General features: G+C 41.3%; 1 protein-coding gene across 5 annotated transcripts in view; it reads left to right on the top strand.

Annotated features, from left to right (window-relative positions):
* MPPED2 (metallophosphoesterase domain containing 2) overlaps nucleotides 1–23,083 on the top strand; it is a 100,404-nt gene that overhangs the window by 15,701 nt on the left and 61,620 nt on the right. For all 5 annotated transcript variants that reach the window (XM_072039192.1, XM_027458234.3, XM_027458236.3 and 2 more), the window contains exon 3: nucleotides 19,498–19,679. In XM_072039192.1, the coding sequence (XP_071895293.1) occupies nucleotides 19,498–19,679 (182 nt within the window). The remainder of the gene's footprint in view (nucleotides 1–19,497; nucleotides 19,680–23,083) is intronic.

The raw sequence follows: 23,083 nt of genomic DNA, 5'->3' as shown, positions 1-23,083 counted from the left end.
CGGGAAAGACTTTTTATGACTCGTTTTATTCAGCGTAGAGTTAAAAGGGGTAAACTGAAACACTGAGTGAGGAAGCTGGTAGAAGTTTTTCTGATTCAAATGAAATTGAGGTCTGGATGAGATTTGGTACAAGAAATGGTGATTTTTCGGATATCCAGTTATAAAGAGGCAATGCAATTTCTTTAGGGTCCAGACACTTGTCCAATAAAATGCAAGACAAATGTACTGGAGGTGACTAATGCAGTGGTGGTAAGCAGGAAGCAGAATAAATGGAAGACGAGAAACAGATAGCTGATCTCAAATACTCGGGACTAACCAAAGATAAGAAGTTGGCCTAAAGTATAGTTCTTAGCACACCTTGCAGCTGTATCTCATTTGCTGTGATTTTACTGTCTGCGTATGCGTTTAAAGGCAATCTTGCCCTAGCGTGAAACATAGAAGTAATGTATGACACGTTATTGCTACAGCATCAGTTTTGTGTGTTTTATTATTTTCCTAACAAAAGCTTTTTTAGATTTTGAGCTTCTAGTCTTATGCCTTGTAGTTGTTCACAAGGGAATCTCGCCATACTGACCGAGAGGCTGTACGTTACCGTACTGAGGCAAGGTCACCTGAACCTTTCAGTACTGTGCCCAGACCCTGATGGCTTTAAAGACGCTCCTTTTTTTTCTTTATTCTTTACATTTTTTCTTCTGCTGGGCTTCATGCGCTTGTGAGAAGTGTCAGTACACTGAGAACAAATCCTTTCTCCATGTATGCACACAGAGCTATTGTCGTTGCTGTTGAAGCTTCCCTCATAAGTTCCCCGCAAATGACTCTCGTTCGCCTCTCACCTGTAGGGACTCGCCGTGGAACGGAGAGGGAGATTAGTGTCTGTGCCCGTTCAAACGAGAGCTTCTTCAGAGAACATCCATTACAGTGCTGGTTTGTGTTATGTGAACGTCTTTATATGAACTAAAACGGAGTCCTTTGTGGGTTTTGTTTTTTTAAGGCAGCAAACAGCTGTTGAGTTGTAACGTTTCTCTTGTCTTGGGTCAGATGAGACAAAAAGCTCTAAATGAAAAATCAGGTGTCCTGCTATACCTATCCCGTGAGGCACCTCATCTTAAGCTGTATGCTGCGTATTTGTAGTGCGGGGTCAGTGTTGACCACTACTTTCAAGGAATGTATGGATGTTCTCCTGTGTTTGCCAAGCAGAAAAAGGCAGAGAACTAGGTGTCAAAAGAGTGACTTGCTACCGATGGCATAATTAAGTATGTTATATGTTGGCTACAGCTGTCAGAATTTGGCACCCTCCTGAAGACAGGAGCAGATGAATGGAGCATGAAGAAGTTTCCTGAACTGCATGAGTTCATACGTCAGTATATTAATCAAAATGAAGGGCAGCTCTAGTTTACTCGAATACCTTGATGTGAAACAGTGATGGTCCAGAACCGTGCTGTATGGGCAGCTGTATCTGAGAGAAGTGTGGAAGAGAGAGGGAAACTGAGGCTGTCCTTGTTTAACTTGCTGCGAAACATGGCTCGGAGCAGGAAATGCCTCTTGGTAGTGTCAGTGCTTGGAATACTCCACCACAGAAGTTGCATTGGGCAGGACTTAAACAAGTGTTTTTAAATGCTGATCTCACCTCTGCTGCCATTTTTGGTCCACTAATGTAGAAGGGTTTTGCTACACACATGTGACTACAGATGTGACTGCATCTGTTTGGGCACATCAGGATTCCGGCCTGCTCTTGTTCCCTCGCATTGTAGACGTTAAGCATTTTACCCCTTGCCACTTTGCTGCAGTCATACCACAGTACCTCCTGGGTGTAGAAGGCATTGTGGCTACTGCACTCAGTTGGAAGCTGAGATTTTAATGATGTTGCTTCAGTGGGTTGCAGATCTCCTAAGTGAAAGGACCTTCAAAACCAGGTGGGTGTAGTATTAAAGCAGCGGCTACATGTGACACACCAAAAGATGTTTTCTATTTGTACTCCTCATGCTGCTGCCTGTGTTTGTGAAACAAAGTTTTCTGATTCATTATGCAGCTACACTTCTGTTTTCTCCAAAGAGCCTTATGACTCTTTCTGGGATGTCTTCTGTGATGTGTGATGCAGCTGTGATCTCACAGTGACCTACCTGGCAGCTTAACCAAGTTAGGAGTTCAACCGTGCAAAGCAAATAAAAACCTTACTCATTAATCCCCATGTATCTTCTGATAATTAGCAAAAGTGGCGTGGGTAATCACCAAAAGACTTGAGGCTGAAGTGAGACGTATTAGCAGGTGTTTCCCTCCCTGTGAGCATCATTTTGGGATGTGATGGGGAGACCCCAGCCCACATGTGCAATTCAGCCCAGTGTATTCCGCGTTATAAATATGCACCGGATGCAGGGGAGAAATGCAGCACATTCTCTCAGGATGCTGTTAGGGCCAAGCAGAATCTCATTAGGGACAACTTCAAAGATCGGTTCCTCATGTCCATAAAAACAAGTGTAAATTATCTTCTGTGAGCCTGCTGTTAGCAGTTGCACTGTTACATTATGCATGATTCTAGACTGCACATGGTATGAACAAGCTGCACTGTGTGCCATTAGTGTTTTTCATTTTCATGGTAAGCCTTGGAATTTTGCTATTTATTGGTGTTATTTTGGCTAATATACTATTTGACTTAAAATCTCCTGTTATGTTAGCTGTTAGTAGTGACACAACGCCTGGAAAGGACTTCTAAGGTTCTCCAGTGCTTGTATTTTTACAAGGGGATGGCACACAGACAACTCTGTATTGACAGCTTTACTTGCTTCCTCATTTCCTCCGTGCACTCAGTAGGAAAGTGGCTGCTCCTGACTCCGGGAGTGAATGAAGAAGCTTTCCATGATGCTGCTCTGCAGCACTTGACCTAAATATTTATGAAAATAAAAAAATAAATAGGGTGGAATTCATTAACGTAATGTGTTCACTAAGCTACTTACCCCCTTGTATGCATTCAAAAGGCTACTTTGTTGTGATCGCTGGGGAAGTATTTTGAAACTGTGAAGTGGGACCTCTGCACGGAAGTATTGAGGCTGGTTTCATTGGACTGAAATTTGAGTTGAAGTCTTCGTTATCTTTGCAGAAACATTCAGATGTTGTGGAATATATTTTTAACCCGAGCTGCATTGATAAAAAGGGCAAAATCCTCCCTCCCGCCACATGCCACTAGCTGCATGGTGCAGCCAAGCTGGTGAAGCATTTGCTCATCTCTTCTTTCCCCACCTAGCAGCTCCAGCATGTCCTGCAGCCAGCAGCCTGCTCCGCTCAGCGCTGCGGCACCACAGAGCTGCTCTGCTGCCTGCAGGGTGCAGCTGGGGCTGTGTTAAGCTGCTCAGAATAAAGTCCCAATAATGTCCTGGCACGTGAGCTGGGCCAAGCTGGTGCTTGCTGGATTCATACCGGTGGTGGATGTGTGAAGCCATGGTTTTATGAGGGCTTTTTTGCCCCCCTGTTGTTCTGCGGTGGAGGTACTGCCAACGGGAGCGCCTCTGCTCCACCTGCGGTGCTGTTCTGCTCTCGCCCATCGCTGCCCTACGTGTGGCATGACCAGGAGCTGGGAATCATCCCTGCAGGGAGGGGAACACATGGGAACCGAGGCAGCGGGAGGGGCTGGGTGCCTTGTGTTGGGTGTCCTGGAGTTCGGTGTGTGGGTGAATGGCCAAGCTAAAATGAGGCTTCTCTGTAATTCCCAAATATGGCAGGTGAAGAATTTCCCACCGTTGTTCAAGGCTACAAGAGTAATCTGAGGTGGTTTCTACATCCCGAAGGGCTCCAGCACACCTGTGGAGGTGGGTGGGAAGCAGTGATGGCACGAGCAGCACCACGAGGACTGAGGGGAAATGCCCCGACTGGAGCTGTGGGGTGGCCACCCTGGGCATGTCCCACTGCGGAGGTCCCCCGGGGCGAGCTGCAGGCAGCCAGCATCGTTCCCCTTAAAGCTAAATCAGCAGGATTGAGTGGGTGACAAATGGTTTTTGTACCACGGAGCCATGCACAGGGTGATCTCGTCTCCGTGAAAACCTTTAATCCTCATACAGAGCTCCTACCTGTGGCTCCCCTGGCGTACAGGGCAGTTAGTCTGGACAGAAACCAGATCTATTTTAGTGAAGTTTGCTAGTGTAGTTCTACCATTAATCATGTTAACAAAGCCATCTAATTCAGGACACAGATTATGCTGGTAAAAAGGCTTTTTTTTTTTTTTATAAATTTATTTACCAGATCTTAGACTGTTATAAAAATATTGCAAACATAATTTTCTCTAACTGACATCACTTTCTAGTGCGGTGTGAGAGAGGAAAATTTGACCCTCCTTTCTTTTTGTTATTAACAAATGAAGAAAAGTAAAACAAACAACAACAAAATCCCACACCGTATATTTGTTTCCACATGTGTGTGCGTATATGCACACACATATATGTTAGGTGATGCTTACCTGTGGCCTGGAAAGGATGTTTACATGCAGTAATGCCTTTGTAATTTGCTGTGAGCTTGCTTCCTTTTGACCTTCTTTCGACTTTGTTTTCGAAGCCTGTGAAATCCGACGTGGTTTGTTATCTCGTGAAGGAGTGATCAGTTTCATTAGAAGTTCAAGACTGCCGTGGGAGGAAGTCTGCATTTAACATCATTGTTTAGGTCTGACTCTGTCTGACCACAGCAGACAATGTTGGAAACGACGATAAGATAAGAAGTGGCAGTGATAACCGTGCTGTAGGGTTACTGGCAGGGCATGAAACAGCATCTGGCTGTGGGATTTTAGGGGTCTGACTCTTAGTTGTAATGGTTGATTGAAATGTTCTTCTCATGGAGTTGTCAGTTAATGGGGCATCCCTGGCAGTGTGTCCCCCTGGAAAAAAAAATGAAGTGGTTGTAGGAAAACAACAACAAAAAGGAAAGACTGTAAAGTTGAGCTGAGCACAACTATATTTCATATACAGGATGTCCACTTGCTGCTTTTGAAGCTCAAATAAGTACATGAGGTACAGGGATGCAATTTAGTTCAAGGAGGATAAACAAAATGGATAAAAAGAGAGTAACAGAAGAGCATAGGTGGTTAGAGCTGAGAAGATGGGGGGGAGAAGTGATGTGTGAAGAAGGTTGCAAAATACAGCACAATAAAGAAACTGGTCAGGGCTCGTTATCTCAATATATATTTAAGTTAATTGCTTTTCTTTTTCCATTCATTTTGTTTGTTTGCTATTAATTTGTCCGTTTAGGAAGTCTGTTTCCCATCCAGGCCTAATGCTGTCTCTGACAAAATGAGCTGTCTAGGATTTGAACATGCACTACAAGATTAAACAGCGTCTGGAAGTAGGGAAAATTCTCATTAGACCAGGGAGCTTCTTATTTGAGCCTCAAGAGGAGAAAAAAAACACTTGATTAGCGCTTCAGAAAATGGCTGCGTCAGTCCAACACGGAGCTGCTGCTGCTGGGACCAGCCCACAGCCTTCGTGCCTGCTGTGCCCAAATGCTCTCGTTGCTTTACTTGAGTTTGGGCTCTTCTGGCAGCCCGGTGAGCTGAGCTGGCTGATGGAGGTGATGGGGATAGAGGTGATGGAGAACTTCCAGGGCTAGTCCACGGCTGTGCCCGTGCCACTGCAAGTGCAAGGTGGGTATGGGATCAGCTGGGCCCGTCTAGGGCTGTGGGTCTGAGCTGCCTTCTGGGCTGTCATGCCTACCCGTGGAGCCTTCACGTGCTCAGGACAGTGGGTGTTGGGAAGAGATTTGACTGAAAACCTTCTATGGAAATGGGGAGCAATAGAAAGGAAGTGAATGGCCAACCTTCTGTAGGCTTGCGGTATAGATTCTGGATTAGTGGGACAGAAAGAAAGCCCTTTTTTCCCTTATTGCTGACAACTATCTGACTTTTAAGCAGGGACAAGATCTGAGCTTGCGTGTCTTAATCTGTTAACCTGTAAATAGTGGTCTTTCCAAGATCCGACCGAGGAACGGGTGGTGAAGGCGATGATCTTTATAGGTTTCCTGGCACAAGTTGTCATCTTCCGTGCATCAGGGTCTGGTGGGACAAACGTGAAGAGAAAATCGTGGGCTGGGAGCCACCAGGGAAAATCCAAGAGCCAGTGGGTCCTCTTGGTAGATGCTTCCTTCTGTTTTATGTAGTGACTTAGTGGGGCATGTTTTGTGTGCACGCAGAGAGAGTGGCCTGTAAGGAAGGGTGTTGTGGCACAGTGTGCCACTGCTGTGATGTTCTCTGCATCAGTCAAAACGATCATTATAAAAAAAAAAAAATCTAACGTTTGACACCAAAAACTTGTGATCCCTGTTACTGTCGGAAATACCAACGAGGGGGGAAGCAACTAGAAGAGATGGCTTCCAGTATAAAAGGCGTTTTTACAGGAAAGCCTCTGAATGTGTTACCGCGTGGTTCCTGTCTGTGGGCCTTCAGACAGAGCCGTGTTTAAGGCTCTGAATTCTAGAAGGAGCCAGTCGTGCCCATTAAGGATGGAGTTTGTCTCAAGCCTTTACAGCCAGCAGAAGATGAAGGAGCTGGGGATTTTGTAGGTCACAACACACCGGTGGAGTAGAACTAGATCGCATAATCAATTGCAGAAGGCGTTTCTGGAACAGACTGAAGTGTCTTGCCAATTTTGCCCTTAAGGGCAGTGCTTGTTATGAATCAGGCTGTAAGTCTGGTCTTGATTGCCAAAAAGGTTGGAGGGGGGGGAAGGAGGAGAAAGGTTGCAGGAAATTAGTCACTTCAGTCAAAGAACTGAGAATCTTAACTGCTAATTTTGTTTAATATAGATGACTGCTAAAGTACCGATGTGAACAAAATAGTTTCTCTTAGCTCACATTCCTGTACCATTACGGTCACTGTGAACTTTGGCTTCATTGACTTCAGTAAGCACAAGCACAAGCCCTTCGTGCTGTCCAACTGGAAACTTCAGTGACAATGCCAAAGCGCAGAAACGTAGAGAAAACTAAAAAAAGAAATGGATCCAGATGTAGAAGAAGAAATGGTTAAAATACAGCTGTTCGCAGGTTTTAACACCTTGTTCTTTTTGTCTCCGTGAGCAGCTTCCTGAATTAGCCTATTTTCTCACTTAAAAAAAATCCCCAGTTATAAGGCTGTCAACGATGCTGGGAAACTTTAGTTCGTTCCTTCCTCCAAAATGTTTAGCAATGATATTTTTTTTTCCCTGAAAACTTGCACAAATGTTTTTGTTGATGTATTTTTTTCTTCAATTCTTCATAGCCTTGCAAAGCCGTCATGGGATTTTGTCATATTCTGTGCCTAGAAGGTATCTCCTCCTGCTCCATAGTGACAGGGAAGAGATCTGGTGCTCCATTTTGCAAGCGCAGAGAAATTACTGTGGATGGGGAAGTGGGTACAATTCTGCAAATGTTCTTGGTCAAAGCAGAAATGGGTTTGGTTGTTTAAAACAACAAAAAAAAATGCCCATTAGTATAGCTGACAATGATTGCACCCTGATAATACTCCATATATTTATGTATTTTGTTTTTGACAGCTTTTGCAGTTTTATTGTGAATTTTGAAGCAGCTGGAGCTCTTCTGAAAAACTTATTATCAAAACACATATAAAAAAGATTTAAGTTTCTTTTGCTTGTAAGTACTAGGAGGAGAATGAAATGAAAACCAAGAATAAGTGTGACCATGCAGGGGAAAAATTATTTCAGTAGTTCGAAGAGAAAAGGCTATTCCGCAGCTGCTATTCTGGAATTCCTCCTGGTGTGGACACTCATATTCTCTAGGAAAATTACTTAAGCTAAATCAGAAAACTGGACTGTGCCTAATAAATAGACTCCCTGGGGAGTCATATAGGAAAAGCTACGGTACTTTCAATTCACACAGCCTGTCTTAATTCAGGGAAACCTCCTCACGGTCTCAAACTTTAAGAAACCAGAAGATTAATAAAAACAATGAAACAGACCCTTTTGCATATATATATATATATATATATATTTAAACTCATGGTTTGGAGGACCTGAGATGTATGATTTCTCTGTCTTGGGCTTGTTAATGACAAGTTTGGTGGAATTCACTTCCGTGTGTGAGACCTTACGTATCACTGACTGAGCTTAGATGTTATGTTGCTCAGTTTGTGCCTCACCAGCGCACACAACAACAGGATGAATTTCACCCACCGAGGTTATTGCCATCTGAATGTGAAACAATGGCTTCTATTTGAAAGGAAAGGAAGTTTCATGATTTTTCCATGTCTAAAGCGTTGGCTGAAACAATGAAATTCCCTCTTTTGTTTCGGAGTGTAATCAGTGAGATTGCATTTGCATTGCTTGTAACTGAGTCGCCTAAGTGAAATTACATTGCCCACATCTCATTTCGTATCGTAAAATGTTATGTGGTGCAGCCTGTTTTCCTTCTTCCTGGAGCTTTTCATGGTGATATCCTTTCTCTAAATTTCAAAGCTACAAAACATTTGCTTTTTGCATTTGGCATAGGAATTACTTTCTGCAGAGCACTTCTGTATCTGCCACATGAACCAAAATTTTGATAGTGAACAACATACGGATTTGGAAAGCAGATTGCAACGTTTTCAAGGTCTTATGTTCTGTTGCATGTTAAATGGTTCCTGAGCAGGTTTGTACAATTAACAACAACTTCAGTCATGCAGGGTAATACCTTACTCCCATTCACACATAGAAACAATATATTGAGGGGGTTTAAGCTTATTTGGCTTTAGAATTGACTTGAGGAAATATTGAAATGGAAATAATTCTGTAGTGCTTCCCTCTTTTCCCCTGCCTTTGTTACTGGTATAGAAGCGAAAGTAAATGTATTTTTAAATTGAGTTTTCTGAAAGTATCCCTAAGGTAGATTTATATCTTGGCTATAATTTGGTTTTGCTTTTATTTGATTTTTAGGAAGGTACATCTTCAAGGGGGAGAAAAAAAAAGGCTTAACACAGAAAGTAATTGGTAAATGCAGAAGTCCGTAACAATTCTGATAAATATGAGCAGGCAAATATTTCCACTGAGGACTTTTAATTCATTGTGTTTTTTATGACAGAAGTAGAAGCAAAACAAAAATGTTCTTATATAACCTGTAACACTGTGGTTACCCGCAAAACCTCTGCTTGTTAACTATGTTATTGATAAAGGCTCCTAATGATATATATGGCAGTGCTTCTCATAGTACTCCTTGTTTAAATGTTATACACGTCAAATAAATGCCATAACCAAGTTACAGTGGTGGTGAAACAATGCTCATTGCTGGGTTTTATCCTTAAGAATTTTTCATTTTGTGTAAGAAGACATTGCTGCTGAGTTCAGTAGCATCTAGCACAGAGGTTCTCATTGCTTGGGAAAGTGTGTGAGCACACCGAATAATGAGCAAGGTTTGAAAAAGAAAAGCAAAAGCGTCAGAATGAATTGCGCAGTTCTAAGGAATATCTTCAGCTGAAGCTGCATTCATTCAGTGTTCTGGTAGTGGAGACATGAGGTTTTATTTCTCTCTCCCTCTGCTATAACTTTTATCTGCCTAGCCTTTTCTCCCTCAGACTCATGTTTGTATCTCGAGATATTGTGGAACGTATACTATTTGACCTGCGGTTTCCTTGTCATAAGTTGTTTAATCCTGCGGAGAGAGAGAGAAACTTATCTGGTACAATCTTTTTGAGCTGGGAATGTATTTGGCACAATCTTTTTACAAAGAAAAGAACTTGCTTTCAGTATCTGCAGCACGGTGGTCTACAGCCCTCTCCATCGCAGTCACCCAGGAATTGCAGGCTTTTCTTGACTGAATCCAATTCTGCCTGTGACTAGGTTTCAAGCTAGACATGTATTTTAGGGAGATGATGTTAGCTGTAATGAAGACAATTAGACAATTGCCCTAGAAAGTTAAAGATAGATAAAAGTGCAAAAATACATCCAGTAGGATTTGGTGCCCAAAGTCTTTTTGCATGTTTCTGTGTCTCCAACAAAGTTTTGAGAGCGTGCTTAGGGCCAGAACTGGGGAAGAAAAAAAAAAAAAAAAGTAAAGGAAGTAAATATGAGTTTTTCTATACACCCTGGGACTGATGGAGTCTAAATCTGGAGTTCCAGTTGAGACTGAGATGACCAGTGTCAGAATTTATGGCAATGGAATTGGTAGCAGCATAGGAATAGTATTAGGTCAGATGTGCAACTATATACCATGAAAGCTTATGTAATTTCAGTCAACCATTTTATTGTGAGGAGTTTTTTGGCAACCAGGATGCTGAACGGGAACTTGTGTTTTAAGGTTCTGTAGATGTTGGTAGAAGTTAGTTAATAATCTCCTCTCTCTATTCCTATTAAGAAGAAAATGACTTTAGAAGGAGAGCTGAAGTGCTGTCCATAGTGTATCATCTTCCCTGCAGAAGAATTCTTAAAACTTAAGAGGGAGCTAAAGGCTGAAATCTCTAACAAGGGCTGAAGTAGCTCATGAATATGAGTGGAAAAAAGCCTTTCAGGACAGCATTCTGAAGGGTTTACTTAATAGGAATACGGTGTTAGATGCCCAGATTTAAATGGAAGCATTTCATTACTAAAATCTTTAAAAAGTTTTTTTTTTTTTTTTCTCAAGCCTAGGTACAGGAGGGAGAATATACATCCTGGTGGAGATGGGATTTTTGTGTTGGTTCAGATCCACAAATGAATTTTGTGGGTAATAGAGTTTGCCAGTTTAGCTCCTTAATATACTATCTCATGCTGCAGGAAGACTAAGAAAGCGCTTAATTGAGTTGTTCATGCTGCTCTTGTTAGTTCACAGATGTACTAACGTCAGTGACAATTTCATAGGCACGTTGATGGCACCATATACCTTTAGTAATTTAAAAATAGGAACTGGTGGTGTTTGCCCAGTGTGAATTGGCTTTCCTTAAACAGGTTCTTTGTACTGGGCTCCGTTGCCCCAGTGGGCGGTATATAAATGTGTAAGGCAGAGTAGCAGAGAGACTCGTGATCAGCACTTCATTTAGGAGAGGGCTAGTGCTTTGCTTGCATGGAGGTTGAATTGCATCCCTGGAGAGGGTGCTGCCTTCAGGTCAGAAAGCAAAATGATTGAGAAGGCTTGGAGTTTCTTCCTTGCGTAGTATGCTTAATGTGTGGATTAAAGAAGGATCTTTTATTTCCTAAATGTCGGCGAGATTTCTGGTAGCTGCTATATTTCAGACCAAATACATACTGGAAAATGCATACATAAATCAAAACCAGCCTGAAGTGTTTTTTTTTTTTTGCAAACACTCTAGGCTCTATGCTGTCTAACCACGGAGTATTCATTTCTGGAACACGAAGATAGGCTTTGGGTTAGGTGGCTAATTCTACAAGGTGATCAGTTCTCCTTGAAGATTTGTGTGCCTTCAAGTCCAATTGCCTTATTACATAGGAGTTATTCTCTATCGCTGAATTTATCATCTCCAAGAAAAAGTACTGAGTTGTGCTGGTGAGTTCTCTGCATTTTGGGACATTCTGGATTTCACTCTTAATGTGAATGGTCATCAAAACCTCAGTATATGCTTCAGTATTTCTTCTGCAGTAATTCTTCTTACACCAGGCTTTTTTGACAGAACCTTGTAAAAGTAAATGATCTTGGTAGTTCTCTACATCTGTCCCTCTGAAAATCATTGTGATTTTGAAAAAAAAAATATGGCATTTTCAATGTGTCATGTTAGAGCAAAACCAATTAAATTTACGCTATCCTGGAGATTTTTTTTTTTTTTTAATTTTATTTTTTTGCATTTCAATGTGGAAAACTGACTTATGGTTGTATCAAGGGCTGAAGCTGTCTCTGTGGTTTCTACCCTAGAGGTAAGTCCACCTTGTTTTATGACTCATGCAGCTGAAAGAATTGGTGGGGCACCACACGTTAATTTAGCGTCACTCTTGCTGAGATATAAAAATGTGAATCTTTCAGATCTCATTGTCCTTCAAAATGGGATCTAAATTCGCATCTTTTAGGGGTTGGCGATTCCAGATTATACTTTGAGTGTGTAATAAGTCAGTGTTTGTAGAGCTTATAGTAGGGAAAAAAAAAAAATAAAGGCTTCAGTGTTCAAAGCTTCATGGTATGTCTTCCTAGCAGGTGGAGTTTTATCATCAATTGAGTTCTTTCAAGGTGAAGGGAGGGTATAATTTATAGCAGTCCCCCAACATGAAAGGAATGTGGGAAAAGTGCTTCTTAATGACCTGAAACCATACTTGGGTAAAAATAGCATTTTACTGTTTTATTTAAAGTAGAAATTTCTGCCTGGACCTTAGAGTGATGCTGATACTGGTTTTGATATCATTTGGAGCTCTGTTTTGCTTTTGTAACCTTTCCAAAGCCACTTATGTCCAGATTTTTAAAAGTATTTAATTGACTGAAGAAATTTTGTTTGCAAAGACACGATGAACAGGACTTTCAAAAGTGCTTGAGTAATTCAGTTTCTGAATTCCCATTTATACCGTAGGTACTTCAGAAAAAAGGCTATTTGCACCTGAAAATCTGGATTTTACCTCCTGGTTTTATTACTGACCAGAATCTGGGATTAACTGATTTTAGACTCTTAATTAGTTATGGGTTATTATATCAGGCTGTAACTTCCTTCTGCAGAGGGTTTTCTTAAGTTTGCCCAGATTATGGCAGTGGGTAATACAGGTCTTCTCTGTTTAATCTCATAAATCTCACTGGAAGGAAAACAGCTCCAAAACCTGTAATAAAAAGATCCATCATTTCCCTGCAGCTATAATTGTTGGAAACATTAGCAGTAAGCTGCTGAGTGGTGCATTGAATCCTCGTGTGGGTTTGGAAATGTAATTTTTTTTTTCCACATCGCACCGAGACACAATTAATGGCATTTCTGAAAGAAATATCAGTCCTCTGTTTTACAGTTTCCAGAACCTCTCTAAGGTTTTGATGGGTGACATATGTACATGGAGGTTTCCAGAAAAGTTTTTTTTTTTTTTTTTTTTTTTTATAACTCATTTGAGGTATTCTGCTCTTAAGATATGCGTGCCTGTACAAATTAGACCTGGCAATGAGAACACTGAAAGGTATTTGCATCCCTTTCTTTTTAGTCAGAGGAGAAAGCAGATGTTTTCTTGGTGTTTTACTATACTAGAAGATAGAGTCAAGTCAACAAAAGCACGAATATAATATATAATTTAATTAACATCTGACAGCGGTCAGCTAGCGTAATACTGTATTTTGGCATTCCTTGTGTTTACCGAGAGGAAACGAGTATTTAGCTTTGTGTCATTCTGCATGTGTTGTATCACAAAATCAGCTCTGCTTATGTATATATAGTTCTCAGGCTGGAGATGTCAGGATCTGTGTATGATGCACTGAATTTATACTGCAAGAAGCTGCAGACTATCCACCTTTCCTTTCAGTGGAGGATACAGCTAGATAGGCCCCAGATAAACTGCTTTTCCCTTCATCACAGTTTTTGTCATTCACCTCTCAAAGTCAGGAGATGAGTTATAAATACTGAGACATTTGCCAAAGCATTATTAAATAGTCACTACAACTTAAAAAACCCCTGGGACATGCGTATGACGTGGCTGCTGGCATCCTGCATCTTCAGTGTGTGTGTGTGTGTAGGGGAGTGGTAATGCTGGGCACCGTCAGGGTGCTAACTGGAAGCGATAAGGAAATGCCTCAGTCTTCCAAGCTGCCTTACAAAATAAAATTGGGGAATCACGCCCAGTGCATGGTTTGAGTGCTGAAAGGAGAAGGGGGCAAGGCAGGGCCAACAGGGTGGCAGTGGGCAGGCTGTGGGGGAGAGTACAGGCACAGAAAGCCTGATCCACTGAATGAAGCAGCTTAAAGATTTTGAGTTAAGTTTTAATGAGGAATAAAGGCATTGTATTCATTCTGCACTTAATGCTGTGGTTTCTGTTTTTAATCAAACAGGGTTACCAAGTCTTCAGTAACACATCCCTATTCCTATCAGCCTGGTCAACTAAATGGGATGATGCTAAGGTTCATGTTAAAGTTTTGGGCCGGAGATTCTAGATTCGTATATTGAGTTTTTGTTTCAAAATACAGATACCCAGTTTGGTCTTGATATGGTTCTGATGGTCTGTAACATTAGAAATTATGAAGTTGGCCTAATAGCCCCAAGATTTTGATTTTTAAAGAAGAACAATTGCACATCTTTTATTTTCAGTACATTTCTCGAACCTCTGCGAGGCATACAGATTGATTTCATGCATTTTTCTTCAATGAGGAGACTGATTGATATATTTTGACAAAAATAATTAAACCACAGGTCTCACATGATCACTCAATTCCAGGACTTGGGATGCGCTCCAAGAGAAATAACAAATATTGCAATGTAACGAAGATGGGACTTGGCTACAGTGACAGTGCTGGAAGTAGAGTAGCAAGGGTTTTTCATAGAAATTCCCTTTTTATTCCTCCAAAATCCACATACCAGAGTTAGTATGCACAGAGACAGGGGACTGAATTCAAAGAAAGAAAACGCTGTAGATGTATTATACGGTTTCTTTTGCTTTCCAATTTCAACAGAACTCTTTTGTTACAGCAGCTGAGGAGGGGGATCTAACAGCACTTAAAACCAAGTTTTTTGTAAGCGTTTTTGCAGGAAATATTTGGATTAAAATCCAAAAGTAAATATACTGAGCTAACTGGCTCTTTGAAAAAGTAATTGGTTTACAAATTTTGAAAATAGGAGTAGCGGGGAGGGTATGAAGATTTTGCAAGAGGAATCTATACTGTAAATAAAGCAAACCATGACTATGCATAGCAAGGATGAGTAGGTGATTTTTTTTAAAAACTGATAATACAGATGTAGAATAGTTGCTAGATGGTGTGTCTCCAAATGACCGTAAACCCGTTAGAGTAAGTGCAGTAACATATGCAGATTTTATATGGTCTACAAACAGGAAGTTTGTGCTTAAGTTGATCTATAATGAATGCTAATTTACAAACAAAAACCGAACTCATAAATTCAGTCACAGGTACAACACATGGAGAAATCATTAACAGCTGAAAAACCAGCACAAGTGTGACAAAATCTGGGAAGGACATAGGCACTGCTGTGGAAAATAGGACTGAGCCTGGGAAAGAGTCAAATGATGTGGTCCTTCGCAGCGACCTCTGACTTGTTCACCTGGGGCAAAGCCAGTAGTGGCAGGTTAAAAGGAGTGGGCTGTAAGCAGTAATCCTGCTGCTTTGAGGCTGGACGGTTCTGCGGAGGAGGATTTTTGTGCATCTGTGAATGTTTTATCCGGCATAGGTGCTGCATTCATCTGAATGATTTATTCCACTTTAGGAACTAGAAATTCTTCCTGGCTTAATGCTTAAGATTTTTATTTCACTTTCATGGATGGATTGGTTTCTCGGGAATTGTTCTATGGGAGGGGATTTGGGGCCTGCATATCTCAAACACCAAGAGAGCAGGAAGGCGAAAAGGCTGTGCTGTGTGCTCTGCGCTCCGAGCACGGGCCTCGCAAGGGCTGGCTAACCGAAGCAGAGGCCGGTATTCTCAGCTTTCGTAGTCACCCATGCAGAATTATGCCTTGGAATCAAAACTTTCATTTCTCTGAGAAAAATGGTGCTAGTGTCTTCCCAAAGTTTTCTTTGAAAACAGAATTGCAGTGTAATTCTCCCTGCAGCTATGTCTCCTGGAGGGCCATACTGCCTTGGCTGTCTCTGATGTACTTGCTAATTCTGCTGATTTATAAGACATCATTATGGGTAACTAGCGAATGGTTGAGCTGAAATGCACAGCTGATGTATTTGTTCCATAGCTTGACATCCTAAATCATGACCTTTGCCTTCACGCATGTGAAAGGCCCAGTGTTTTCCTCCTGTGTGTGGTTTTGAATTCAGCCCTCCTACCTCGCTGCCAAAATCTCCTTGATAACTTCAGTGTTAACGGTTGGTGTTTAATTATTGCATTTCCTATCAGTACCCACTCTTAAAACATAAAGGCGTGACAAAATGAGCTGTGTGGTGGAGGAGCACTGCCCAAAACTCCAAGTGTTTGTGGCGGTGAGGCGCAGTGCCACAGGTGGGCTGCTGGTGCCACGCTGCTAGGCCGCGGGGCAGCACCGAGCTCTCTGGCTTTCAACGCCTTGGAAGTGCCGTGATAACCGTGGTTTGGGAGGAAGGTACTGTTTAGTGACAGCTGACAAGTAAGCCAAATCGAAGTTGGGTTCATACCATCCCTTGGTTCGATTGCAGAGGTGTGTGAGGAACTGGAAAGCTGAGGGTTTTGTCTGAGGGACTCTCATCCTATGTTAGAACAACGGATTGCAAACTCAGTTTGGTAAAGCCAAGTAATTATCTGATAAGCAAAGTCCTTACAGAAGTATATGAAGATCCCATTGTCCCTTCTGATTCCTAAGTCCTTATAAATGCATTAAATGTGACATCTTCAGTGACTGTCATGATCTTAAAAAGCAGTCGTCACGCAGATGCTGTAGGGGCTTCATTTTGGGTCGTATGTAAACTTTTGTAAAAAAAAAACCACCTAAAAATGTTATTTTCTAAGGTACAACGTGCCTTAGGGTAGATAAGTAGTTATTATCAACTACCTATAAAGGATGTTGGGTGCCCAAATTTGTTGACTAACTTTAAGGCAAAACCTCCTCATTTGGATTGGTACTTCTATTTCGTTCATTTATTTTCCATTTCCCGGTTGTTGTATTAATGTTTTCAATTACACTCAAGTAACTTTCACTACATCTTTCTATAGTCATGCTTTTCCAAATGCAATGATAGAATAACCTGTAAAGTGTTTCAGTCTGCCATTAAAACAAAAAAGGTGTTGGTAGTGAAGGAGTTGCCGTTCAGCTGGCTGTATGGTGTTAGGAGCAATGGGGGCAAATCTGCTGGACTCCTTAGGGATGTGCTACCCAAGTAGACACTGATAGATTCAGTAGAGACTGGTGTTGGGCAGGGCTGAACTAATTATTTCCTGTTGGGTTGCTCTCAGGGTCAGGTGCGTGACTGTTACAGAGCTTTTAGAAATGCCAACCTGTAATTTCCAGTCGCTGGGTCGTGAGGTGAGCAGACCACCGCAGGAATAGATGATGCTCACAGCCCAGACAGGGGCCTGCTAGTGAGCTGCATGCTGCCAAAAACTGTGAAAGCACAATGCTTTGCCTACCGTGGTAGGCGATCTCTTAAATTCAGAGGCCAGTCCTCTCATGATGCAGTGATAAAGGCAAATCCTGCATTAGTGTTTCTCATACTGTAGCTGTGGATGAAAAGGAAACTTGGGCTTTTAGGACTGGTAATAACACCACTTTTATTAAGTTTCTATTGAAAGACTGTTTCGAGTAAGATAAATTGATGGGCTGAGCACAATAACGGTCAGTATCTCACTGTCAAATACATGGTGGGCAAGCACTACTGAATAAGAGAAGAAATTAAGCTAAGATGTACAAAAAAGGTTACTTGGCAACATCATAGAGTATGTAAAGAAGAGAAAGAGAGGGGTCAGGAACTTAGTGAATTTTGGTTATAGAATCTCCTGTAAGTAAGTTGTTGCATGATTGGAAAAATCCCAAACCAAATGTTGGTGTTATACTCCAGTACAGATTGTCTAAAGCAAAAGAGGGTTCATTTTGGAATAAACCGCAGAGAATAGCAAAAGCAGAGCTGCTGTGTACGAGCAAGCTGCACTCCCCAGAGGCAGGCAGCACTGATCATAGCTCATGCAGAGACAATCTGAGTAAGGTATATGGTGGTAATGACAGCTGGTGTTCATATTTTGTGTTGTCAGGAGAAAACATGCTTGGCAGTGTAGAAATACCGATTTATAGAACCCATGCTTACTGTGTGACGCGTTTCTAAAATGCTTCGAGTTACCTTCGGTAACTGGGAGGAAGACACCAAATCCAAGAATGCTATGGCCGACAATTAAATTTCTGCCCATCTTGCTAGCATAATCGCACTAGGTAAATGAGCTTTCCTCTGGATGATAACCTTATTAATATCTAACCATTATAGAAAAGAAGATTTCATTGATGTCTGGAGTTCAGATTTTACACTGGGTCTCTGTAGTGGTAACTGGTTGTGTGGCTCAAGTAATCATACGTGGTGCTTTGGGGAGAAAAGGAGGTGCAGAACTGAAAAAGAAAAGCTACCTACCAAACTGAACCTTTCCACCCTGCCCAGCCTACAGTGACATTTCATTTTTAATATAAAGACTGTATTAAAATAAACATAATTTTGTAGAGCATGGATTTTACAAATGAGCTCAGCGGTCCATGGCAACCAATTGTGGTACATCTGCGGGAAATACACTTTAATTTGAACTGTTATGGTACCCAGAAAAATGCAGTCTTACTAATGCATGGAGCTGAAGTTAAAGACATCAGTGGAAGTTATCACACAACTTGGCAGATAGTAAGTACTAACTTACTAGTAAATAATGTTCATCAAATAAAGGAACACATCTGAAGTCTGAATTTTCTTGTTTTTCTTCCCAGCCACTGTGGAGAGCAAAACAAAGTCTGTTTGATTTTCTTTTTACTTTCAGGCACCAATTCTTGAATGGTTACTCTTGTGTCAGTTTGTCCCAGTAAATCCTGGAATACCATTATTTCGGGTGCTGGAAAATACTTGGTTTGTTTGTGCTGCTGCAATGATTGGAGATGTTAGCAGACAGCTGTTGTTCCAAAGTAAGCAATGGGTTGCCTTTTACATTTTAAGTTATTATGATACAAATTAGAACTTCTAACAACTAAATATACATAAAGCACTTGTCTCTTAAAAATAATATTTTTTCTCTGTTCTGCTTCAATTAAAATAAACAAAGAAACTCTCAAAGCCAAACTGCTATGCTGAATCATAGGTAGTTTATGAGATCACATTAACAACTGTGTAACTTGCAAATAGCCACTTGAACTAAATTTTTAACATCACTGACTGTAGAAAAAAAAATGTTTGCTTAGTGCTCTACCACATCAGCATGTGGCTTTATAGATTTCTGAAAGATGAGCTCAGGATTTTCTGCGAGAGCAAGAAGTTGTCACTTGGCTCAGTGCTGTAATTGACAGGCTTCATCAAAGCACCATACCTCGGTGATTGTAAACAAATACTCCTGCTGGAATCAATAGGAGTGCCCATATCCTTGAACAAAATTTTATGCTAAGCTCAGCTCAGGTGAGAGCCTGTTGCTGGCCCACCTGCAGGATTTGTTATTTAATGGTCCATGCACCTGCTCACTTGTAAGGCAGAAGTTGGGGAAAAATCTACGTGAATTCAAAGTATTTCCCCCCTCCCCCATATTTTTCCCAGTGCTTTATTTTAACATCAGAAAAGTAGTTGTATCTGTGTAGTTTTTAATCTCCTGTCTTTAACCAGGTAAGTATTTGAGAAGCATTGTGATCCTGTCTGGATTTTTGGCCTTGTTACCAATGTCATTCTTTCAGCACGCTGTTTGTAGAGGGGTGTGTGTGTGTGTGCGTGTGCACACTGATGTACAGATTGATTTGTGTTGATACTTGAAATAAGAGATGTGAGGGTTTTAATCTTGTAACTGTTACGAGATCTTTGTGTCTGCTTTAGGGTCGACCCTATCCCATATGACACTCCAAAACCAGCGGGCCACACGCGATTTGTCTGCGTCTCAGACACACACTCCAGAACAGATGGCATCCAGATGCCTTATGGGGACATCCTTCTCCACACGGGCGATTTCACCGAACTGGGACTGCCCTCAGAGGTTAAGAAGTTTAATGACTGGTTAGGTAAGGAATTACTGCGTTTTGGTGACCCCAATTAACCTCTCCTGTCCAAGTGTCAGTCACTGCTTCCTAATTGAATTAGAGCACTTGAAAATCCCCCCTACCTTTGCTTCACTTGTCTTCGTGTGATGTGCTCTTTCTACTTTCAGTATGATTCTGTTAATTAAGACAATTTTAGAGACTTCACTGTATTTGTGCGTTGTCTTGGGGGAAAAGATTCTGTCATTCCCAAGCAACAACAGTGTAACCTTCTGTGTGCACTAAGGGCCCGGTGACACCTAATGTGAATGCATTCCGTGTCCCATTAGTTGATGCCGTGGGCTTTAATGTGCACATCCAAAGCTATTGCCTGCTGCATTTCAGGTTTATCGTACTTTAAAGCACAGCTGAAAGCTACAACGTATACAGAAATGGTGAAAGTCCTTTTCCCCACAGGGTAGGATGGCAAAATCAAAAATCCTATTTGAAAGAGGAGAATTTTACTGCGGTGGCAACATGATTAGCCCTTTGAGTTAGAGTTCTGGTTCTAATTTTGAACGCAGATACTCAACAACTCTTAGGCTGAATGCATTTTGTATTCTGCTGTGCTTGACAGCAGTGTCTTGCTGGTGTGCTGCAGCAGATGAAGGCAGTTAGATTGCAACAGCAGAAGACCAAAATGAGGGAAGGGAACTCACACACTGTGCATGATGCTCCTATTACGAATGCTGCTGGTAGGCTGGCTGGGTACTGCCATGTCACCATTTGTGCTAGAAATACTCAGAGGTGAAAGTGACTCAAGCAGCTGATCTTCCCAAAATGGTAAAATGAATTTAGAGCATTACATAAAAACCTCTGAAAGCATGGCTTTGTCATCATGCTTTACCTCAGTCACTGAAGTCTTTTTTGCATGCTGTGTGATGGCTGCATCTCTACATGTCTTTAATAGCCTAATTTTATTCCATTGGAGTTCGTTGGCTGACCCTTCAAGAGCTAAGTAAAGAATATTAAAGATTTACAAAAGCAATTTTTAAATAAAAGAGCTTTCGTAGTCTGTCTTTTTCACCTACCTTTGCATTTTCTCCACACTGTTCTTTCTGTCTTTCTTATGACCTCCTCTGATTTCTCTAGCCTAATTTTAAAGAATGCTTTTCCATCTTTTTATGGCTGTGCATGCAGGACTGGGGCTCTCAGGTACTGCTGTATTACTGTAATTCCATTTTACTGATCTTATTTCTAGAAAGCAGTACCAGATTTTATGGCCTCAAAACTCTCCTTTCTCTCAAATGTAATCACAAGGCTACAAGGCTAGGAAAAAAGAAGTGGTATGGGAAATAGGTGGGTATGTACATAGGTCAAGGGAAGACACAATAGGAATCATTTTCCTTTTTATGCATTCTTTGTGGTGACCTGGAAATGTTCAAGTACTGTGGAAGAGGAAGAGAAGGAGCAAGCAACGTAAGGACTGTGGGAGGCTGCACAGCTTCCCTGGGGTCGGGCAGTGTGGTCTCCACTGAGTTGCAGCCCTGGTAGAGAAGGTGGGCAGCACTGCTCTGCAGTGAGGTTCAGTTGCCACAGATGGGCTTTGTATCAGTCAGCTCCAGGAAAGGAATTGCTTTCTGGAGAGTGTAGACTTATGAAGTCTGCCCCAAAATTTGTCTTTGGACTTCAGGTCATTACACAAGTATTTTGGTACAGCCAGAGCCCATGTCCCTTGCTTTCTGTTGGAAAATGTTAACTCAATACTTACTGCTGAAAGCCAGAGCAAGTAAGCTGCTCTTATGTTCTTAGTCTTTCACCGGGACTCTTAAGAGTATCAGTAGCCATTTGGCATTCCCCTTGTGTTTTACAGGTATTTCATGATGACGCTGTTTTATCATACATTCTTGGTTTAACATTTACAACAGAAGGATTATAACCCTTTAAATAGGTTTTGTTCCAGCCTCAATAATTTATCATGGGGCTTTCTTAACAAATATATGGTTCTTGCAGAAGTCAGTGTGGTGCTTATCTGAGAAAGCAGGTTTTGCATTCCTTGGCAGTCTGTGTCACTGAAACTGGCTGGAAGCTGTGAGAGAGCCTGCTGGTTTCGGCCTCAGGCTTTCGTATTTCAGGTACAGAGAAAATCTGTTCTGGTATTTCATTGTGGTGTGTGTCTGTTTTTTTTTTTTATTTTTTTATTTTTTTACATGCACAGTCTACTCTTGCATCTTCATATATAAAACAATAGTGGTTATTAGGTTTCTAGTATGAAGTGAGGCTGCAAATTGATTCCCCTGTGGAGTCATGTCATAATGGTGAATATTTGCTCCGGTGCTGCCCTCTCCTCATCTGGAATCAAAACACTATGAATTCATGCACGTCCTCTTGCCACTTTATTTCAGGCTCCTGTCTGTAAGCTGGGAGTAATCACATATTACTATTTGCTGTGCATATTGTGAAAATTAATACCTTCAAGGTTGTGAAGTGACATGTAATAGTATAAAAAGTACTTACCAGTGGCAGGCAGGGATGAGGAGGATTCCTTTTTTTGCTGCCATACAGGGGAAAGCATCTTTCATCATCGTATTTGGTAGGAACCTTATTCCAAAACAATGCACTGAGAACTCCCATCAAACACAAGGTTATCCTTACAGAAAACGGTTTCATATCTTTTGCATGTTTGGTTTTCTTCCCTGGCAAGCCTGTTGTAAAGCAGTAATAAAGACAAGGCATTTCTATCACCTTTAGGGAATGAAGCAAAATTAAAGCTAGACTTCATTTTACAGCTTAGTTTACCTATTGGTGGTGAAACAACAGGGGCTCAACCCTCCACTAGGATTATATAATGGGATAACAAAACCACGATGACAGTTGCCTAATTTTCTTAACAGGAGAAATCCAAGGGAAAATTTAAAGGGTGATGATTCTTAACTTCTGTCTCGATTTTATTTCACTGGCTGTTACGTATGTCAACATTGCATAGGATTGAGAGCAATTCCATCAACCCTGTGACTTTACAACTGTGGGTCTTGCATACCTTTGCAAGTCTGCGTATTTCACCTGGGCAAAATGTACAGCATCTTGTCCATCCACTTTGTTAACATACATTCATTCTTCCTCCTCTTTGCAGCTGAATCACAGAACGTGCTTTCATGTCCTCCCTCCTGTTTTTCCTAGCTTTCAGCCCATCGTGCAACTTTTTACTAATTCTTATGTTTTTTTTTTTTTTTTCTTTGCATGATAAATTTTCATTATTGGTTTTGCATGAAAGTCATCTAGGCTCATACATTGAGTAACCTCTGTGGTCACTTAGTGATTGCATACACTGGCTGAGGTAATTTATTCACTTTGTTTTGGTGTGAACACGTCCCTCGGGTCTTGTAACTGCTGTAATCACTTGACCTCAGTGACTGTTAAATGCTTTAAACACAGTTATTTTAAATTTA

Source organism: Anas platyrhynchos, chromosome 5 (genome assembly GCF_047663525.1).
Source record: "Anas platyrhynchos isolate ZD024472 breed Pekin duck chromosome 5, IASCAAS_PekinDuck_T2T, whole genome shotgun sequence".
Classification (NCBI taxonomy): Eukaryota; Metazoa; Chordata; class Aves; order Anseriformes; family Anatidae; genus Anas; species Anas platyrhynchos.
This window is presented reverse-complemented; position numbering and strand designations above follow the sequence as displayed.